At 37.5% G+C, this 21,287-nt stretch overlaps 2 protein-coding genes across 3 annotated transcripts in view; one reads left to right on the top strand and one right to left on the bottom strand.

The window, feature by feature from the left end:
• Positions 1-21,287, bottom strand: part of METTL8 (methyltransferase like 8) — an 84,536-nt gene that overhangs the window by 29,136 nt on the left and 34,113 nt on the right. The window lies entirely within an intron of this gene.
• Positions 1-21,287, top strand: part of DCAF17 (DDB1 and CUL4 associated factor 17) — a 39,838-nt gene that overhangs the window by 6,187 nt on the left and 12,364 nt on the right. The window contains exons 7-14 of one of the 2 annotated variants that reach the window (XM_017835632.1): positions 965-1,072; positions 1,582-1,687; positions 5,110-5,252; positions 6,606-6,715; positions 7,112-7,199; positions 8,754-8,837; positions 10,239-10,394; positions 11,189-14,237. In XM_017835632.1, the coding sequence (XP_017691121.1) occupies positions 965-1,072; positions 1,582-1,687; positions 5,110-5,252; positions 6,606-6,715; positions 7,112-7,199; positions 8,754-8,837; positions 10,239-10,394; positions 11,189-11,308 (915 nt within the window). In that variant the 3' untranslated portion in view covers positions 11,309-14,237. Of the gene's footprint in view, positions 1-964; positions 1,073-1,581; positions 1,688-5,109; positions 5,253-6,605; positions 6,716-7,111; positions 7,200-8,753; positions 8,838-10,238; positions 10,395-11,188; positions 14,238-21,287 lie in introns of those variants that run through there. The other variant, XM_017835627.1, reaches the window with a different exon arrangement.

The raw sequence follows: 21,287 nt of genomic DNA, 5'->3' as shown, positions 1-21,287 counted from the left end.
TTCTGAGTTCAGAGTGGCTAAGGTCTTAAAGATACAAAGTAGACTTCAGAGTTGGAAGACTATTAAGGTTTGTGTCTGGAAGACACTGGGACCTAAGCTAACAAATGCATTGAAAGAGCCATAAATCTAAATAAAAGGTAAAGTCTCAGGATTGAATATATCTTTCAGAACCAAACAGACCACAAGATCACTGATAGTGTTAAGATGTAGGAGTCTTGCAGCTTTTGGGTTTCTTTATATTTTTTAATTGTTTTTAAGCCTGTTTTAACTGGTTTAATTGCTTTTTTCACATAGTGAGTCAGATTAAAGAAATGAAAACTACATTTCCAAGCATACCTATTGGAAAAATTAGAAACATCACATGTTGTTATTCATTAAATATGAAGAATTAGTTTGTGGGGGTTTCTCAGTGATGTGTTAAACAGTGGCACAAATGAATACTGCATAATTATTAAAAGCGTCTCATGTTGTGTCTAATTTGGATTCAGAGAGGATCCTGTACTCTGTGACAGCTGGATAATGTAGTTTTGGTACAGCTTTACAAAGAGCTGTGATTAGACTAGTATTTTACCCTGGTGATAAAGAAAGAAGATCTGAAATCAGGACTTGTAGATTGAGTTGCTAGTTCTGCTAACATTCTTGTGACATGCTGGATAATATAATCTATTCATGTATGATAATATCAGGGTAACATGGTATATATACTGAGAACTGATTAGGGAATTAATCTGCTTGCAAATTATGACTAATCTAACCTTAGGTGTTACAGCAGTGCAAAGTATTACAGAAACACAGCAGGACAGATAAATTACAGAAAACTTCATGAACTTAAAACACTGATCATAGGGTTTGATCAGAATAAAAAATGAAAGTGATTGCAAAATTAAGGACATAATGTCACTATTTTGCATTGTCTCAATTATTTCTTCTCTAATAGAATGCATTTTGCTTCCTTTCATTCCAGATATTTGGTAATAGTGTGACAGATGTTGCTGTTTCTAATGGAATCCTGATTGTAATGTATAGCGTGGGTCTGGTCAGACTCTATAACTTCAAGGCCATTTTGGAACAGGTAATGAAATACATAAGTTTTCATACAGTGCGTGCTATTTTGGGGCAACAAGTCATAAATATTCACATAATGCTGCATAGGTACATGGGGATTGTGTCAAAGGATAGAGTTCCTGCCTAAATTTATTTATAGTCAGAAGATGTAAATGGATACACTATCAGAAAATTCTGCCTGCACTAGTTACAGGTGGCAAAACGTGGGGGGGTCAGACGGCACTTCAGAGGAGTTATGTAGACGTTAGACCAGATGTGCTCCTCTTTACACACCTAGCCTGTAGCTTTAGATGATTGTTAAGGCCAAAAAGTGGTGGGTGTGGAAGATTGATCTCAAACAGAACTGCAGGGAGCCTTTGGATTTTATATCCTTCCAATCAAAAATCGAACGTTGATTCAAAAATAAGACCTCGAGCAGTATCTAACAGGATAAAGAATGCAGTAGCAATGGAGCAGTAAAACTAAACAGTAAGTAAATATGCATCAATAAAGCTAAATTGTTGTGTGTTATTTTAGTTCATGGAACAGCCATTTGATTTGGGACAAGAATTCAACTGGAATGGTCAGGTGGGAGTTGTAGGAAAGTATCCATTTGGTCTTCCATGTAACATTAAAATAACAGGTAATTATGATCTTTCTATTATCTTGGCTGGTGGCTTTTATGATTTAATTATTACTTATTTCACACCAAGAAAATTAAAATTATTGTGCTTATATTGTGCCATAGCTATATTTCTGGATTTACATTACAGTAAAAACGTGGTTTGCTTTAGTTGTAATTACAATTATAGTTATATAAGACTACCTAGAAAACTATTACAGCAACTAAGCTGTCTGAAAAACTTCATAAGCAATGCATGAAATGGAAACTTCTTCCTCATTTCTGAGACACAACTGCTCTTGGGAAAGAGGAAGGGCTAGGATAGCTGCTAGTAGCACCCAGAAACAGTACATGGTATGTAAGCAAACATGTGAGAACATTTAATCTAATTTGCAGAGGAAATTTAAGAAAACTGAATACAATTTGTCTGACTTGCATTTTGGTAATTCTAGGTTGTCAGAAATGTGCCAGTTTCAGTAAAATTAACTCCTGAGAACAAATTATTAAAAACAATTCTTATGCCTTAAATCATTAACTTAAAAATGTTCTGCTTTGTGTAATGACTATAATTTCTCTGAAATCAGACAGTGATTTCTGTTGGTGCATTTAAGATTAGAATTTGGTTCTAAGATTCTTAATGAGTGACCAAAGACTGAGACTTTCTTTGAAACAAAAATACATTCTCACAAGTTCACACTCAAGGCACTTGCAAAAAAAAAAAAGTAAAGAAAGAAAAAAAAAGTTGATTTCACAAATATCAAAGAATGCATTCTTTTAGTTCTTTAATTTTGAAGGTTTTTCTATTAAATGTTTTTTACAGGTGATTGTCCACATAAAAAATGCTTTTGATCTTTATATTCTTCAACTGTCAGATAATAAGAAACAAACCATCCAGATTTACATAAAAATGAGGGAATACATACAATACAGACTTACACGGTAAAGGCTTTCAGTTAAAATGCAATGTTTTATCAACACAAAGTAATAGGTTGCTATAATTGATGTCTCAGTTTCTGCAAAGGGAAATTTTTCCTCTTTTTTCTCTCTCTCAGTCTGCGAAACCTCAATTTAATATTATGGGCCCTGTGGAAAACATGCTTATAGATCATTGTAGTTTTTAGTTTTGAGATTTAAAACCAGTGTACTGGAAAAAACATTTTTGATCTTGAATTCTATGCAAGAGCTTGTGGAAGTTTTGAACTCATGACACACATTTGCCATGGCTGCTCTTTGCAGATACTTGTATTTCTGTGGGTTTCGAGTTGTTTTCTTCTAAGAACAAGATGGCCAAATGCTTCAGTGAGCAAGATCTTAAGATCTTATTTCAGAGTTTAGGCTTGTATTTATTATAACTTAATTGTGTGTCATTTTCCTTCTTATTTTAGTCCTAGCCTCCCTACAGAAATTGCCTGAAGGGAAGGCCATTATTACAGTACAGTTTTTGTGGTGTGAGATACCCAAAAAGAAGTGTATAGAGATCAAAATTATGTACTTACCACTTCATTTACACCTGTTAACTGGTGAGGAATTTGATTTTGGTCACAGTGGAAGGAATGGAAAAGTACCTATAAATCTTCATTATGTAACTTCTAAAGGTCCAGAACTTAAAACTAGTTTGATTTATTTTTAGAGGATACAGTAATTTCATAAGAAAACAAGGAAGAAGATACTTTGTAGATTTTTTTTTTTTAGAGCAAGTACTTATTAGTGCTGCCATGAACTACTTTATGACTTTATTTTAGATGAGTGTGGAAAGTTTTAAGGAAGTGAACAAAGAAGCTCAACTGGAGATTGAAAACTGGCAGGACTTGGGAAAGAACTTGCAAACAATAAAACGGGTGTTAAGCAACGAGAGCGAGTGACACACAGCAGGAGAGTTGAGGCAGCAGAGTGACATTATCACAGTGGTTTAAGTGGCTATGATCTTGCAAATCTTTGCCAAATGAACATTAAAAGAAAGGCATATTTTATCAGCAGTCTATACTGCTCAGGATTGATATACTACTTAATTGTACCATACATATACATATTTAATTGTATCATTTAGTCCATCTACCAGAATTTTTGAGGAACCTTGCTAGATATTTTATTTTAAAAGTTGGTAGGACTAAATGTTAACAAATTTTCTTAACTCATTTTTCATTTTCTGACTGATTTTAATATCAGTAGGTCCTCTGCTTATGCTTCCATCTTCAATATTCTCTACATTTTCAGCAGATGCTTGAGTTTTTTATAACTTTGTTATATCTTGCACAGAATCTCCCATTTCCTATATGTTAGTCCAAAAGACAGCTAGACAACTAGCCACTTTCCAGCTCAGGAAAGACTTCATTTCCATTGGCAGTGAACTAATTCCATTCAATCTATATGCTGGAAACATGAACAAAGGAAGAAGAGAGAAGCGAGAAGCGCTCTGTAAACACAGTATCTCATGTCATGTGACATCTCAGCACCATTGGCTAGAACCTGGATAATTATCTAGACTAAGCAGGATAAGAACAAGTCTAAATTTGGATAAAACCTTTGTCACACAGGAGTCCAGATAAGAACATTGCTCTCCTCACAGTAATTCAGTTTGTGTTTTTATACTCTGCCAGTTTAAATGCCTCTTGAAACTGCAGATTTTCTCCACATTTTGTCAGGTTTTTTCCCCAGCTTTTCTTTGTATTGTTAGAAAGAGCTGATCTTCAGTCTAAAATTGATTCAGTTATGGCAGCTGTAGAAATGGCTTTAATTTAGCTCGTTGTCAGAAGTTGTAAAGTTCTGTGCAGTCCATTTCGTTCAAAGATGCTTCTCTCATTTAATGAACAGAAGACTTGTAAGAATGGCATATTACATCTCTATAATTTATCCCAACTGAACTGAAAAGGAAAACTGAAAAAACATTAATTACAAAAATTTCCATATTTTTATTGATTATAGATTGCATTCATTGTGGTCCACACTATTTTGTTGTATTACGCAAAAGGAGAAAGAATATTCAGATTCTGCATTTAATGCTGTTATTTGAGACTGCTGCTTGCTGTTTCCAGCTATTTATGGCTATTTTTCCCAAGAGAATATTGACCCTTTTGATATGGTCTTTTGATCTGTTCATGTGTACATCCTTTCTCAGTCAGATGAACTGGATTAATTTTAATTATTTGCTATGACTTTGCTCATCCAGCTCATTTGGAGTGAAGTAAGTCAAAGGTATTAGAAGAGCAGTTCAGCATCAACGTCTGAGAAGGCAGTAACCCTCCACAGGGAGCTGCAGATTTGTGCTTGGACATTAGCTGAGGTAGCATAGCTGGTGCTGGAAAAGAGTTCACAGCCAATGCACTTCCACCAGTCTTCAAAAGTTCTGAACAATTAGTAGCTTTACTGGAATTTAGAATTGTAAGGATCAATGGAATTATGATTGTTCTGCTACTAATGGTGTTAACGTTACCGAATATTTGCAGATACCCCACCTTTGCTATTTGAAGCATCTTCTCTGGAGAATGCATTTCAAATTGGAGGTTACCCTTGGCATTATATCATCACACCTAACAAGAAAAAACATAAAGGAGTCTTCCATATTTGTTCTCTGAAAGACAATACTTTGGTAATATATTCAGATAGCAGCTTCTCTGAAATTAATGTGTATCATGTCTGTCTTCATCTCTTATTCTGAGTAGCATTTGAGGTAATAATACCCTTGTTTTCCAATGTGGTGCTTTTGCAGGGATCACCCCAGAGTATCAAATCAGCTATCCCATGGAGTCATGTGTAAAATGTTTCCTTCTGAATTAGTACTGCTTCTCATATTTCCTTCATTCCAATGTAATAGTGGCACTGTCAGGTCTACACAGCAAAGTGTACACAGCAAACTGTAACATCTTAATGCACTTCTGCGTAGTCAGCCTACCAAATGCTGACTAAAGAATTATTTTAAATTTTAAGAAATTGCAGAATAAATTTCCTTAATGTTTGTAGTTTATTTTTGATTTTTGCCTTCTGAATCTCCCTAGAAAGACTTCATTGCTCAGTTTAATCCCTCTCTGTCCCTAGAAAGGTTTTATGACTCAGTTTAATCTATTCCTAATTATTTTTACGTACTGTTCTTCAGATATTCTTTTGTGTGAGCTCTCTATCTCGGCTTTTATTTTTAACCTGGAGTTGACCTGAAGATTCTGTAATACAAGCAGCTTCTAGGCCTGTTCAGAGTTCTTGACTAAATAAGTCTCATCTGTAGATGTCCTTATCTCTTTTGCTAGCCTGATCAAATCAATGATTTCCCCTCCTATGTCTTATTTTCAAAACTGTTGTTTCACAACTCTAGCTGAAGATCAATTTTGATTAAAATGGACATGTACAATCCTTTCTTATCTGTTTTTTTCTATGTGGGTTCATATGTTTGAAAATTTGAATGATCAATGTCAGCTAAATTTACCAACAAAAAGCTGCTGCCAGAGTCCCAAGGTTTTAACCAGCTTGCATCTGATTGCTGAAATCACGAGCTGTCCCAGGCTTACATGCTCCACAAATAATTTGCACAAAAGAGGCTAAGCCTGAGGTTTGAAGCTCAAGTCAAACTTTGTGCTAATGTTTGTCTCATGTCTTGACACATCCCATGTCTTGGATATTCAGATTGCTGAAATTGTTGATGTGTTTGCAGAGTGTAGGCTAAATCTTCATTTTGCTTAGTTTCAGGAGAGAAAGGACTATATATAGCTAAGATACAAGGTCATTGCTTATTGCATATTAAAAATGTTAAAACTGTTCCATGGAATGTCTTGAGAATTGGAACTGAGTCTTTTTATTATTGTAATTATTATTGTTCCACTGCCATCCTTTCTGGTCATGATTAGGAGCAATACTTAAAAACCTTCAGAGGTATGTAGTGAGGAGCTCAGTATTTCCTCTTTAATTAGATCTGTGAGACTTTCAAAATACTAATATTCCTTTTCTTCTTCAGGCAAAAAATGGCATACAGGATATGAAATGCTGTTCACTTGAACCTGACTGGATATATTTCCATCCAGATATGTCAGGTAGAATAATCCACGTGGGACCAAATTTGATAAAGTATGAGCTTCTTTTTTTTTTCAAATCTTATTTTCATCAGAGCAGAGGTTGCATAACTGCACAAATTCAGTAGTTTGACAGTTTGCAGGCCCAAGCACTCACTAAACTATAGAAACTGTAAAATGTCTTAAATTTGTCAGAAGTTCTGGTAGAAACATCTGCAGATTTCTATGTGATGAATGTGGGCACTGGAGGCCAGAGTCTAGATTTTTATATGAAAAATATTCAAGGACCACTGTGTTAAAATGTCATAAACATAAATTACAAAAATAATTAATTTCCATTACACTTATTTCTGATGTTTTTATGTACACAATTTAAAAAGATTATACAGAAGTGTTGTAGTAGGCAGATTAGAATACGTGACTGACTTTGTAATTTCTGTTTCTTTTGTAGAGTCTTGAAGCTTAAGGAAGTTAAAAATCGTACAGATCAAATGGAGATTGCAGAAGATTTTACGATTGTAGCCAACAGAGAAAACTGTGTGAGTTTAGTGTCTGAGATCACAATGTATGATTTTGAGCAATACACGGGGGTTTTGCATATATGAGTAATCACTGTGTTTTATGGACTCAATTCAAGTTTTATTGAAAGACATTCTGTGTCGTCATCAGAGTTTAAAAAAATTTTTGAAAACAGTAACATTTTCAGGATAGATTTCTGAAACCTCCAGTCTTTTCTTTAGTTTTCAGCATTCTTTATGGTGTGCAGTATCACATGTATCATGGATATAAAACATACTTAATAGATGATAACAGATTTCCTTCAAATGAAGGAGCCACAAAGTGATAATTGTGTGCCTCTCTGGTGCTCAGGTAAGTTGATCATACAAATGCTAGAAATGTTTCGAGTCCCTCATAACTTAGGGGTAGGTCTTCATAAGACAACAAAGACAATACGTTGCTTCCAAAAGTCTGTTTCTTTTCCTGGCCATGCACACCTGTCACTCTCTTGTGACAGGTTTGGCATTCACCTAACTCTTGGGGAGCCAAAGCAGTGCACTACAATAATAGAAAAGGTGAGTGCTTGTCTGCTTGCTTGGTGAGCTGAACTGGAGCAGAACAGAACTGAATCATCAGTGGATCAGAAGAGTGCAGAAAGGTAGAATCAAGTGGTGAGGAGATGATCTAAACCTACTGGTAGGACTGAGCTCTTAAATCACCTCAGTTGTTTTGTGAAGTCTTTTGTGATGTGAAATCACAAAGACAATCTAACATCAAAAAGGTTAAAGAGCACACTGATGAAGAAAATTTTTTTATAATGGCTGGAACTGTCATTTTGCTTCAGCAGACAAGGTTATGTCTTACCTACTAGCAGGTTTTTAGTTTGAGTACTGTAAGATGCCTGGAAATCAGTCATACTAAAATTTTGAAGCTTTTGCAGAAAAAGGTTTGTGTATTAAAAATCTACACAAACTCAGGAGTAAATCTTCCATTGAATTCAGAAACTGAAAGCTAGGTCATCTAATGACTTGCCATACTGTTTTTTTAGGGTTTGTTTGGGTAACTTCTGTTACAGTAAGAACAAAGAAATATGAGTTTTAATCCTGTTTGTGCTGTGCCTATTCCTTTTGACTTCCATTGTGACATTGATAACCCAATTTTGAATGTTTCTTGTGGTAAAGAAGCCCAGTGGAAGCAGCCGGGTGGTTTAAGATGCTGCTTTTCCCATCTTCTGCAACTAAGAGTTTAAGAAACAAGCTGATGGTGACTTTGCTGTGTCAATTCTCATTACAGCATCTTAGTTTCAGACACTTCTGTTCTAAAAATTATGGTAGCTGAGAACCTTTGCCACCTCTACAGGACGTCCCGAGAACTTCTGAATATGAGTAAATATCAATAATACCTCAATTAAAGTCACTGAGTTCATGAAGCCTCATAAAGAAGCCATAGCAGCACGAGGGGGATGCACAGCTAACGAGTGAAACAAGGTCTGAGAGATTAAAACAAGCTCAGAAAGCAAAATATAGGAAATTGTCAAAAAGATGGAAACTAAAATGCTCTGAAGTCTAGAGACACTTCTCTATGTTTCTCCAAAGGTGAACAACACTGTTACTGTAACAGCTTCTGGTCGAGTGGTGAAAAAGCGTTTTAACTTGCTGGATGATGACCCAGAACAAGAGGTAACTGATGCAGTGAGTAAGACCACTTCATGGATTATTTTAGATGCTTAGCTATCCAGAAGTCATTCTTGTTTCAGGTGCAGTGGGTATAACCATTAGCTATGTATGTCTTTGCGTTCTTTATTCCTCTTCTGTGTCTGTCTTCTCAACTTCTAATTGCTTCAAATGCTCTGTCATCTTTTCTTCTTAGTTGACATTTGAGCTATGGATTTTCTCTTTCTTGCAAGAACTGCTCTTATGCCCCACGATACCATCATAACTCCATGTGACTTCAGTGGCAAAGAAAGGAGATATTAATGTGACAAACCATTACTCTTTTCTCCATTCAAATATCTCCTTTACATGTTTCTTACAAAGCATTTTATGAAATGAAAGACATTTTTTTGTCTCTGCTTCAGGTTCCTCTTGTCTTTGATGTAATGTCTCTAAACTGCATTTTCCTTTCCCAGTTACTTTGATTAGATTGCAGGAAAAGGTATTTAACACTTTTCCTTTAAGTAACTGCTTCTTGAGAATGAAAACACCACATGCCTTGGTGTTGAGTCTTCAAGAGGTTGTGAAAAATATTTTTTAGCTCTCTATCTAGAGCTGGAGCTGTAATTTTCATAAGCACAACAGTTAAAATGCATCAGTTTCTGGCAGTCACTTCTTTTTTTCTGAGAGAATACGGTAAAACTACAGCACAGTCCAATATAACCCTTAAGGGTCTGCAGTTCATTTCTATCCACTTTTTCTTTTAACCATAATAAAAATAGTCTATACACTTTTTTTCCCCTGCTGTTACACTTTACTTGGGATTCCAGTAGATGTTTTTACATTATGGAAGAAAAAGACTGGCGTGAATTTAAAGAGTATGTCACAGTGAAATAAAGGCAATTAAGTTAGTTCACAGTCTTTACATTTTGGTCTCAGTTCTTCACTGACACACTCTGTGGAGCAAGAGAGAGCTCTGAACAGAACATAGAAATATTCATGTGAATGGAATTACCCTAATATACTCATCCTCTCAAAACCAGTAAAGGTTTTAAGCTACAGTGTCTCTACCATGTCTGCATCAAGAGCTTAAATATATTTCTTCTGCCACTTTAGAAGTACCTTTTTTCTATATTCTGTATGTTATATATAAAAATACGTCTACTTGCATATTAGGATTCTTCAGAATATCACTTTATTTTCTCCTGCTTAAGGAATTTTACTGAAATACACTGGACAACTTGTGTTGGGAAAGATGCCTGTTGGGTATCAGTGTCCCAAAGTTTTCTTTGTCAGACCAGAAGACTTAAGAACTAGAATCTTTCCAATTCTGCTTTCACCAGAAAGAAAAAAGAGCTATTCAATTTAGGTGGAGGGGAATGTGAATTTACGGTTGATTTCTAAACTTGAGGTTTTGTTTTTCCTAAGACATTCAAAATCGTGGATTATGAAGATGAACTGGATTTATTATCCACTGTGGCAGTTACTCAGATAGGAGCTGATGGAAGAGCTCACCTTGATTTTCATTGTAATGAACATGGGATTCTCCTTAAGAGTATTCCATTCCGGGAGTCCTGGGATGTGGTGAGGAAAATTCCTGTCTTTTGTTCACACTGTCTCTTCCCTATACTTGTTTACCTGCCATTTTTGTTCAGATTTGAAGCAAATATCTAAATAGTGTTGCCAAGGGATGAGATTTGTATAAAATCTCATTATTAAAAATAATAATTACAAAATCACAAACTCTAAAATAATTACAAACTCTAAAATTGTAAGTATTCCATCAGACAGTAGCTCATTTATCTGAAAATCTCCATTATTTGAAATTATTATTCTTTTTGTTTGTTGATTTGTTTGGGTTTTTTGTTTGGGGAAAGGGCTGTCCTTACGTATTTCTGAAGTATTTATCAACTTAAATACTCACCCTATGGCTAGTTTCATCAGATTAACTTTACAACTTGTAAATAATTTCACTACCTTAGCTTGAACTACTCATGTGTAGAATTAAGCATGGACCTCCCTGTGTGTGTATTTGGAGAGATGGAGTGGGCTGTTCATACAGTCCAAGTTTAGGTGGACATCCAACTTAGATGGTCTGAAATTTTCAGCACCTTTGCACCTCTTTTATCATTGACTGCATAGGCAACTTGGTATCTAATTGCAGTTAGATGCCTAAAATAGGTATGTGAGAAACCTCTCAAAGTTTTAAAATGCTGTCCTTTATCTGAAAGGGCAATCTCTGTGCATCCCCACAAAAATCCTGCCTGATCATGGAGGTCACCAAAGTTAAATATTTTTTGTTCCTCATGGAAAATGGTATGGATATTAACAAGTTGTGGAAACAGAGACTACAATCCAAATTTTTTTTCTCATTTCAGACTTACAGTCATGAAGTTTACTTCGACAAAGACCTTGTATTACATATAGAACAGAAGCCTAACAGGAGATTCAGTTGTTATGTTTACCAAATGGTCTGTGATACTGCAAAAGATGATTAATGTTCAAGTCATGAAAAAACAGAAAGTGTTTTGTAAAAAAGGAGGGAGAACTTTTGAATATATTTAAACCATAACAACTACAGAGACTTCAGTGTGGATGTTATTTAAGGACTCCATACATAGAAAGTAGTCAGCTACTGTTTTTCTGGCAGGATTTAATCGTAACATTTTGTACTGCTACAAGAGGTTTGGGTTTTTTTTTTCTTTGTAACACTGTACACTTGCCTGTAGTTCATAATGGCTCTTCATGTATTCACCAGTTCATTAATGCTAGGTGCAGCATTTATTGCTTCTCTTCAGCAATAGGATTGAAATACTGGACATCAAGGAGAAAGATGTGGACTTATTGATTATCTGCCATCTGCCGTGATCTGTCTTACATAGTTTTACCTATGCAACTCTAATATAGACTTTCAATTAAACAAAGTATATAAAACTGTCTAGGATAAATTTTATATGTAGCATGAAAATTGCAGTGTTACCATTAAACCACTTAGACAAAAACCTTCTCTTGCTTTTGTGTGAGAAATAAAATCACGCAGGTTTTCTGGTTGTGTATGTGTTGGTTTAAAGAGAAATATTAATCAATTATGTATTTTACTATCTTTTTAATATGTATTTTTACAGATACATATAGCAGTTCTCTGTTTCTCCCTGTGCCAAGGGTCAGGAGTTGTCAGGAGTCTGAGCCAAAGCTCCCAGCTGCTCACCCTGATCACTGTGTGCATCCTGCCTGATGCATGGGAGTGCCATGTGGTATATTCAGAATCTGCAGAGTGTGGGCTTTCATTTTAAATTAAAAAGCACCCACAACAAAACTCAGGCTGTAACTTCATGGTGATAAAGAGTGTTTCCAAATGCAAGCCAAAGATGGGCTCAGGAGAACAATAGCTCTTGGAGGGCATGACCAACATCTAATTTCTCACTACTCCACCATCATCATGACTGTGGTAATTCTAAATGGAAATATTCTTTTTACTCAAAGCTTTACTAATCAAGCATGGATCATTCTAGAAGATGCAATAGGGAAGAGCTCTAGAAGAATGATAAAAATTTTCTATTTTGAGTTTTTAGAAAAAGTGTAATGCAAGAGAAGAAGTGAACTACAATTGTGGAATGAAAGAACAACACAAAATGGACATTTATGAAGGTAATGAAACAGCAGTAGTAATAAAGGGCAGCAGCAACACATAATTTCCACCCTGGCTTCTGTAAATTTTCGCTTAGTGTCCAGGAAAGAACACCTGTCCATTACCTGCTATTTTATAAGTAACTACATAACTAATATATGAAGGTAATGAGTCTATAAGGCAGAAGACCCAAATCTCAAGCAGTTACTTAAGATGCATTTTATGCTCATTTCTGTTTGGGTTATTGAAGCAGTTCCTCCTAGAAAAAGACATTTAAACTTCATTGTTTATTAAATACTGCAAGTGCTATTCATGTAGATCGGCTCTAGCTTTCAAGGGTTTGCTATACTTCCCAGTGGCTTATTCTTAAATTAGTACAGACTTCTGAATTGATATTCTGGTAAATCTATAAATGTACATCAGTATCCAAAAATGCAGCAATTTGTAATGACCAAAAGGTAGCCCAGACTTTGATGAAGATTGTGGGATCTCAGGTAAGAAATTCTATCACTCTAAACACTCGCCGTGTTGCTGCACTGCGGATAATGGCAGATGTTCCATCCTGGAAGATCACACATAGACATTTTCATTCAGAAACAGTAGTATTTTGCTTTAAAACACCTTGAAAGCTATTTAAGAATAAAGAATCCCCAGTAATTAGGCCTGAGCACTTCTGTCTTCAGACCCTACTTACTAATGGGCTGGAACACACCAAAGAAACAGAATCAAGCTGTGAGTTGCCTTCTGTACCTATGCAGAGACCCAGAAAATTCTAAAAATAAACTTCTGTTTAAATGGGAGGAAAATCCTGACCACAACCCAGTAGTTTTTTACACTGTTAAAAAAATAACTGTATCTAAACCAAATAAAAATACCTGCATGCTTGGTGGCAGCTCACTTGAATCAGCTGCTTTTACTTGAAGTTACATTTTTAAACTCGTCCACCAGTAAAAACCTACTTTGCCAGGAGACTTCATATGTAGGCATTTTTTGGTCACTGTTGCTGGCAGAAGTGTACTATTGTGCAGTGTCAAATTGATAATTTGAATTAATGCATTAGATCTGACTTGTAGACCTATATTTTGATGTCCATTTATGATGATTCTAGAGCACTTAGGTTTCTCTTTTTCATAATGTAAATTATATGCTTGGAAATCTCCTACACAATCTGAATAATTCAGTGTGCTAAAGAGTAACAGTGTTTGTAAAGTGGAAAAGTTCTGAGGAAACCCATGTGGTTTCCATTACAGAGGAAAAAATATTCTTGTGCACATGCCCAGCATAATTATCTGCAAACACCAAAATGTGACATTAGTATAAGAAAAGAGGGGGAAAAAAAGCTTTGAAAAAACAGAAGTAACTTTTTCAAATGTAGTTTTATTTCCCATTTCTAAATTCAGAAATTAACATTAATAAAATAGAGAAGACAAAAATTTTCTTCTCATAGGCAGTAGCTTAATGATCAAGAAACCCATTTACTGATAGTTTTTTGTTTGACAAAAGTCAGACTAAGGAACTATTGGCATGAAATTGTGAGTTCCCTTACTTCCTGGGTATTTCAGAGGGTGCTTAGCACTCATGCCATGGCTTCCAGAGTCTGCAGATAAAGCCTCAATTAATTATTTCAAATGCAATCTCAAGTGTATATTTAATAAAAGATCAAAGCTGAAAAGTTCATGCTTCTATTATTTTCACTAGCACTAGATGCGCAAGGAGAAGATTATATATACGTATATAGAGAGATGTAAATATATATGTGAAATGTTAATGTGAATAAAGACTCAAATGTGTATTTCAAACAGAGTTGAAGGGATCTTACTCACTTTTGCCACTTAGGTGATTTCACCCAAATTTTCTGCATTTTCAGTGTGGAGAAATGTTTCTTTATTCTTTTGTTTGTTTGTTTCTGGATATGTCCAGTTAATTTAGCAGCACAGTTTCTTGCTCATTTTATTCCCATTTTGTATTTTATTTTCCTTTTGTTATTGAGAAAAATACCATTTATATTACTTCACGTTAACTGAAGACTGCCAAAAACTCACCAGCAAGAGATTTGTTTTCCTTATGGAGCTGTAACAGCTATCCCACATGATGGAACAACTAATAAATTAATTTGCTTCCCAGTTATGATAAAGATTGTTAATAGGAATACCTGCTAGAAAGGACATCTGCATAGGGTGGCATGTAGGCTGTTTCCTGAAAGAACAGTTGGGAGGAACTGCTGTCGGCTGCTCAAAGCAAGATCTCTGGGCACTCTGCCTGCAAATGGCAAAATGTTGGTCTAGGAAGTAAAAAGATCATGAACTAGCGAATTCACGTTGGATTTCACGTAGTGTTGTATGATACAAGCTTTTTGCTGTTGCCAGAATGAACAAAATCTAAATGATAAGAGCAAAAAAGGGGAAAAGGTAGTAAAAATGTGGTTTTCTAAGTCTGAACCACAAAAGAACATGGAACAGCAACTGAGTTCTTTCCTGACTGCCAAGTATTGCTGCAGCCACAGTACAAAACTTTTAAAGCTTTTTTTTTTTCTGGAAGATGTGTGAATTGATCTGATATGTATGTTGCAATGGCTCACCAATAATAATTGCATTTAATCAACATGATTTCAGGTGTCTCTGATACACAGACTGATATGTTATGAGTACTAAAAGAAGGAAACAAGAATTCCAGTATTTAAATCAGTTAGAGATATTTAAGGGAACATATTTTTTTGCAGCTATTTCACAATCTTAGATTTTCAGAGAGGATCACTTGAAGCTCTCTGGTTGCTACACTTGGCATTTATGCAATTATAACTTTAGTATTCATTTCTGCTTTACTGAAGTTACAAACTGATGACCCAAATAACCTTCAGGAGCTCCAAAACAATTTTATGTCAGTGCATTCTAATGTTTATAGATTGAACAAATTTAAAGTAGTTGAAGTGTTTTCTTCAGCTAACAAAAGATTACATGAACTGCAAAAATAGGCTGGGTTTCTTTTTTTTAATAAAAAGAACTAGGTATCGTAGCTGAGTGAAGAATTACAATGATGCAATTGTTAAGAACTGCTTGGTATAGCTTAATAACTCATTTAGTAAACTGGGAGTACAAATGCCTTGTTCCTGCCTGTGTGGAGAAGGAAATTGAGTTCTTGGGAATATATTTTTAAGGAAGAGTAAGTGCACATTCTTCTCGGGAAGAGAAAAAGGAAGCATGGAATGCGAATCTAAAATTCACTGGTATTACTCCACTGAGTGGTTAAAGAGCTCTGGCTTACTTGAGATGCTGCAGGAGAAGCAATGCATTCCACATGATAGGACTGCAGGCTCTCCAGACAGCCCCCAGTGAGAGCTGTTTGCCAGCAGACAGACAGGAAAATTATTCTGTGAACATGTTTACTTGGATGCTCCACATTTAGACTCATACACGAGCAGTCTTCCTGATTATATCTGAAGTTAGTCTCAACCTTGGGTATGTAACGTGTGTGTTGGCTGCCTCTAACATGCACCTTGCAGCATGGTCGCAGCACATTTCCATGCTCTGGGGCATTGGAGATCTAGTAAACTGAATGTTGACACCACGCTCTTCCTAGTTTAGCCCTTTATAATGCCACTGCCCTTCTTTGTGCTACCTGGAAGCTGGCTTGATTTTATGACTGTCTTAGAAACATTTTGTTTTGTGGACTAAAGCAGCCTACTTCCAGCATTTCTACTTCAACAAAATCAGTTGAAGTCAGTAACAATAAGGTTGAGTGCCTGTGGATCAAAATCAGGGGGAAGGCCAACAAGGCTGATGTGCTGGTGGGAGTCTGTTACAGACCACCCAACCAGGATGATGAGGGTGATGAATTATTCTACAAGCAGCTGGCAGATGTCTCAAAATTGCCAGCCCTCATTCTCGTGGGTGACTTTAACCTGCCGGATGTCTGCTGGAAACTCCACACAGCGGAGAAGAGGCAGTCTAGGAGATTCCTAGAGCATATAGAAGATAATTTCCTGCTCCAGCTGGTAAATGAGCCTACTAGGGATGGGGCCCCACTAGACCTGCTGTTCTCAAACAGAGAGGGACTGGTGGGAGATGTGGTGGTTGGAGGCCGTCTGGGGCACAGTGACCATGAAATAATAGAGTTTTCAATACTCAGGGATGCAAGGAGGGCCATCAATAAAACCTCTACACTGGACTTCCGCAGGGCAGATTTCGACCTATTTGAGAAGACTAGCTCAGAGTGTACCCTGGGAAACAACCCTTGAAAACAAAGGAGTCCAGGAGGGATGGACATGCTTCAAGAAGGAAGTCTTGAAAGGACAGGAGCAGGCTGTCCCAGTGTGCTGAAAGGCAAGCTGGCAGGGAAGACAACTGGTCTGGCTGAACAGGGAGGTTTTGAAGGAAATTAGGGTAAAGAAGAGAGCCTACCGATTATGGAAAAAAAGAGCTGGCTACTCAGGAAGAGTTTAGGAATATAGTTAGGTCATGTAGAAAGAAAATTAGAGAGACAAAGGCACGACTTGAACTTAATCTCACCACTTCTGCGAAGGATAACAAAAAGTCCTTCTACAGATACATCAAGAACAAAATGAGGGGCAAGGAAAACCTCCATTCTTTATTGGACAGAGGTGGGGATATAGTTATCAAAGATGAGGAAAAGGCTGAGGTATTTAACACCTTCTTTACCTCAGTTTACCTCAGTTTTCAACAGTAAGAAAGGTTGTCCTGAGGATAGCTGGCTTCTGGAGCTTGTAGAAAGAGACAAGAACCTGAATAGCCCCCCTGTAATCCAGGAGGAAACAGTCAGCAACTTCTGAGCCACTTGGATCCCCACAAGTCTGTGGGACCAGATGGGATCCATCCTAGGGTGATGAGGGACCTGGCGGGAGAGCTCGCCAAGCTGCTCTCCATCATTTACCAGCAGTCTTGGCTCACTGGGGAGGTCCCTGATGATTGAAAGTTGGCAAATGTCACACCAATCCACAAAAAGGGGTGGAAGGAGGACCTGGGAAACTACAGGCCCGTCAGCCTGACCTCAGTGCCTGGCAAGGTTATGGAGCAGATCATCCTCAGTGCAATCACACAACACCTACAGGATGGACAAGGGATCAGACCCAGCCAACACGGGTTTAGGAAGGGCAGGTCCTGTCTGACCAACCTGATCTCCTTTTATGATCAGGTGACCCACCTGGTGGATGAGGGGAAGGCTGTGGATGTGTCTACCTGGACTTCAGCAAAGCCTTTGACACCATCTCCCACGGAATACTCCTGGAAAAGCTGGCAGCCCATGGCTTGGACAGGGGCACTCTGTGCTGGGTTAGGAACTGGCTGGAGGGCCAGGCCCAGAGGGTGGTGGTGAACGGTGCTGCATCCAGTTGGTGGCCGGTCACTAGTGGTGTCCCTAATGGATCAGTGTTGGGCCCAGTTCTGTTTAATATCGATGATTTAGATGAGGGGATCGAGGGTACCATCAGCAAATTTGCAGATGACACTAAGTTGGGGGGGAGTGTCAATCAGCTGGAAGGCAGGAGGGCTCTTCAGAGGGACCTGGACAGGCTGGAGAGTTGGGCTGATTCCACCAGGATGAGGTTCAACAAGGCCAAGTGCCTGGTCCTCCACTTTGGCCACAACAACCCCCTGCAGCACTACAGGCTGGGGACAGAGTGGCTGGAGAGCAGCCAGACAGAGAGGGACCTGGCAGTTTGGATTGACAGGAAGCTGAACATGAGCCAGCAGTGTGCCCAGGTGGCCAGGAAGGCCAATGGCATCCTGGCCTGGATCAGGAACAGTGTGGCCAACAGGTCCAGGGAGGTGATTCTTCCCCTGTACTCAGCACTGGTGAGGCCACACCTGGAATGCTGTGTCCAGTTCTGGGCCCTCAGTTCAGGAAGGATATTGAGGTCCTGGAGCAGGTCCAGAGAAGAGCAACGAGGCTGGTGAAGGGACTCAAGCACAAGTCCTATGAGGGAGAGGCTGAGGGAACTGGGGCTGTTCAGCCTGGAGGAGGCTCAGGGGAGACCTCATCACTCTCTATAACTGCCTGAAAGGAGGTTGTAGCCGGGTGGGCATCAGTCTCTTCTCCCAGGCAACTACCAGCAAGACAAGAGAGCATGGTCTTCAGCTGTGCCAGGGGAGGTTTAGGTTAGATATTAGGAAAAATTCTTTACAGAGAGGGTAATCATGCATTGGAATGGGCTGCCCAGGGAAGTGGTGGATTCTCCATCCCTGGAGGTTTTTCAGATGAAGCTGGATGTGGCACTTAGTGCCATGGTCTAGTAACCATGGCGGTAGTGGATCAAGGGTTGGACTTCATGATCTCAGACGTCCCATCCAACCCAGCTGATTCTATGATTCTATTTGTATTTGATAAGCACAGGTGTGCAGACGCCAAAGTGGAATTTCCCAGTCAGTGCCTGGGAAATGAAAAGATAAGGAAGGATTGACTTTTCTTGATAAGATCTGCTTTGAGTATTAAAAGAGTGCCCATCCTGCCCTTCTCTCCAAAGAGATTATCAAACGCGTCATTCAGCCCTCAGCAGTCAGCTATATCATGCTGAGTTCCCACTCCCATGTAAACATGCAATCCACTTGGACATTGTAGCTGTGCTAAGGATTGCTTCTGATTCAAGACCAATCTGACATTTGCATCAAGTGGGCAAGAAGAGGCGGAAGAACAGGAAACAAGGAAAAATACAGGCAGGAGTTACTAATCCTCTTTGCATTACAGATGTTCCATAAAGAACATTTCACTTTGTCTAAGAATTTATTTTGCACTTTGTTCTGGTTTGGTTTATGTAGCAATCTGTAAGCTTTCACATTTCTTCAATTCTGTTTTTAAAAAAATCCATCCATGGTTAGTTGGCAAAACTGGGCCTTATTTTTCAGTTCAATAAAATTTTGCGTTTGCTCTTGTTATTTGCTGCTTAACAGGGTAAACTGGTTTGAGCTATAGGAATTCATGAAAGTGTTCTGAGAAATATAGTTTTAGGCATAAGTAAAATCCACTCAGGTAGAAGGTTTCTATATGGGACTGTTGGGGTACTGGATGTAATGAAAGTTTGTTGAAATCAGTGGGAACTTGAAGTATTTTGCAGTTGGGAGATTTAGGTTCATAGAAGGTAAATCAAAATAAATATTTGCATCAGTTTTTAGGCTTTACAGAGACAAGAATAATTTTATTAGACCACCCCATATAACTGGAAAAGAATGGACACATTTTGGAGCCTGTGAATCCTTTTTTTGGAATTTTATGTAATATTTTTGCAATTCCTTGCATGGAACTGACAAGCACCACAAAAATAACGCTTTGCTATCTGTAAAATTTCAACATCAATCTGAAGGTTTTACAATACTCTTTAAGTAAATGCTATTTTTTAAAAAATATGACAAAGATTGATTGTTCAAAAGATGGTGAGTAAAGAATTCCAAATAATTATAGAAAAATACCCCAAAACTGATAGCATATAAGTACCATTTTGTTTAANTGATTGTTCAAAAGATGGTGAGTAAAGAATTCCAAATAATTATAGAAAAATACCCCAAAACTGATAGCATATAAGTACCATTTTGTTTAACCCACGTGATATTTTTTGTGTACAAGTAGGCAGAGCTATGGTTTTACTATATGCTGGTTTGCACATAAAGAATAACAAGATTCACTTCATTTAACAATCCATAAAAAACTTAGTAAAATTTTTATGACCATAATATTGAGACGACCTTTGTGCCTCATAAGCTAATCACAATCTGGCGTCCTTGGAAGTGCATTCATCAGAAGATTCAGGGCTTAGATCTTTGCTTCTCAGAGATGCTGTGATTTGTGAAACTTAATGGTATCGGTGTTATCAGTTCTAGTTCCCATTGTGACTAGAATGAGCAACCACTTAAATCCTGAGGGCAGGTCACACCAAATCCATGCAAATTAAAGCTAAACATCTGTAAACAATTAATGCCCAAGTAAAGCTTTTCTTTAAAATGTCAGAGCCCAGCATCTATTTTTAAGAGATTAGAGAGAATAATGAAGAAATATATTTGCATCCTCTTCCAATCTGGCCTGGTCTTCATGTCTCTATGTAGATGTTTCCAGCACTTTCATAAGTACGGTGTTTGAATTGGCAGTATTCTACTGAAACTATTTTAAGTTCCATAAAACTGTTTCCTTTCATTTTTTTAGGCCTCAATTTGAGTGTGAGATACCAGACAGCTCAAAGACTAGCCAGAGTAAAAAAAAAAAAATTTTTTTTTCTCTCAATCAGTTAATGAATTTCTAAGTCATATCATATGTATTTCCATACTATATGTATATTTTAAAAGTAAGCTAATCAAATACCAGAAAGTAGTGCTGAATATATGTTTGGGCATAGCCTCCTACTGATAGGAGAAACAGAAACATTGTTCACAGCACTCCGGAATGCCCAAAAAAGGAACAATATAATCTTAGAGAAATCCTAGAGAATTAGATGAGGGATGTACTCAAACAAATAGGATGTAAACTAAGCTCTGCATACTCAAATAAGATAAAGAACAAATGTTACAGGTTTTGGTGGTGAAACACAATGATGCTGTGCCTGCTCAAGAACTGAGGTCAAGACAATGAAGAAGATTCAGCAGGACCAAACAAGGACTTCCAATGGGGGGGGGGAGTGACTATGCAAAGCAAACTAATGACACTGTATTAAGAGAGAATGTCTAATGAATATGTAATATGCAATAAAAAGCCCTGTCTGTCTGCCATTTGGCACATTTGATTAGAGGAGCTGTCCTCCAAACATCCAGCACGCTGCTTTTTAATACCTACAAATAGGAGTTAACAAGTTTGTGTGTTGCTTTTCAGTATCACTACTGCATTTGACAGGCTTCAGAGCCAGCTGAATGTTCTTA

Source organism: Lepidothrix coronata, unplaced genomic scaffold, assembly GCF_001604755.1.
Source record: "Lepidothrix coronata isolate B3197 unplaced genomic scaffold, Lepidothrix_coronata-1.0 Scaffold7, whole genome shotgun sequence".
NCBI classification, from domain to species: Eukaryota; Metazoa; Chordata; class Aves; order Passeriformes; family Pipridae; genus Lepidothrix; species Lepidothrix coronata.
This window is presented reverse-complemented; position numbering and strand designations above follow the sequence as displayed.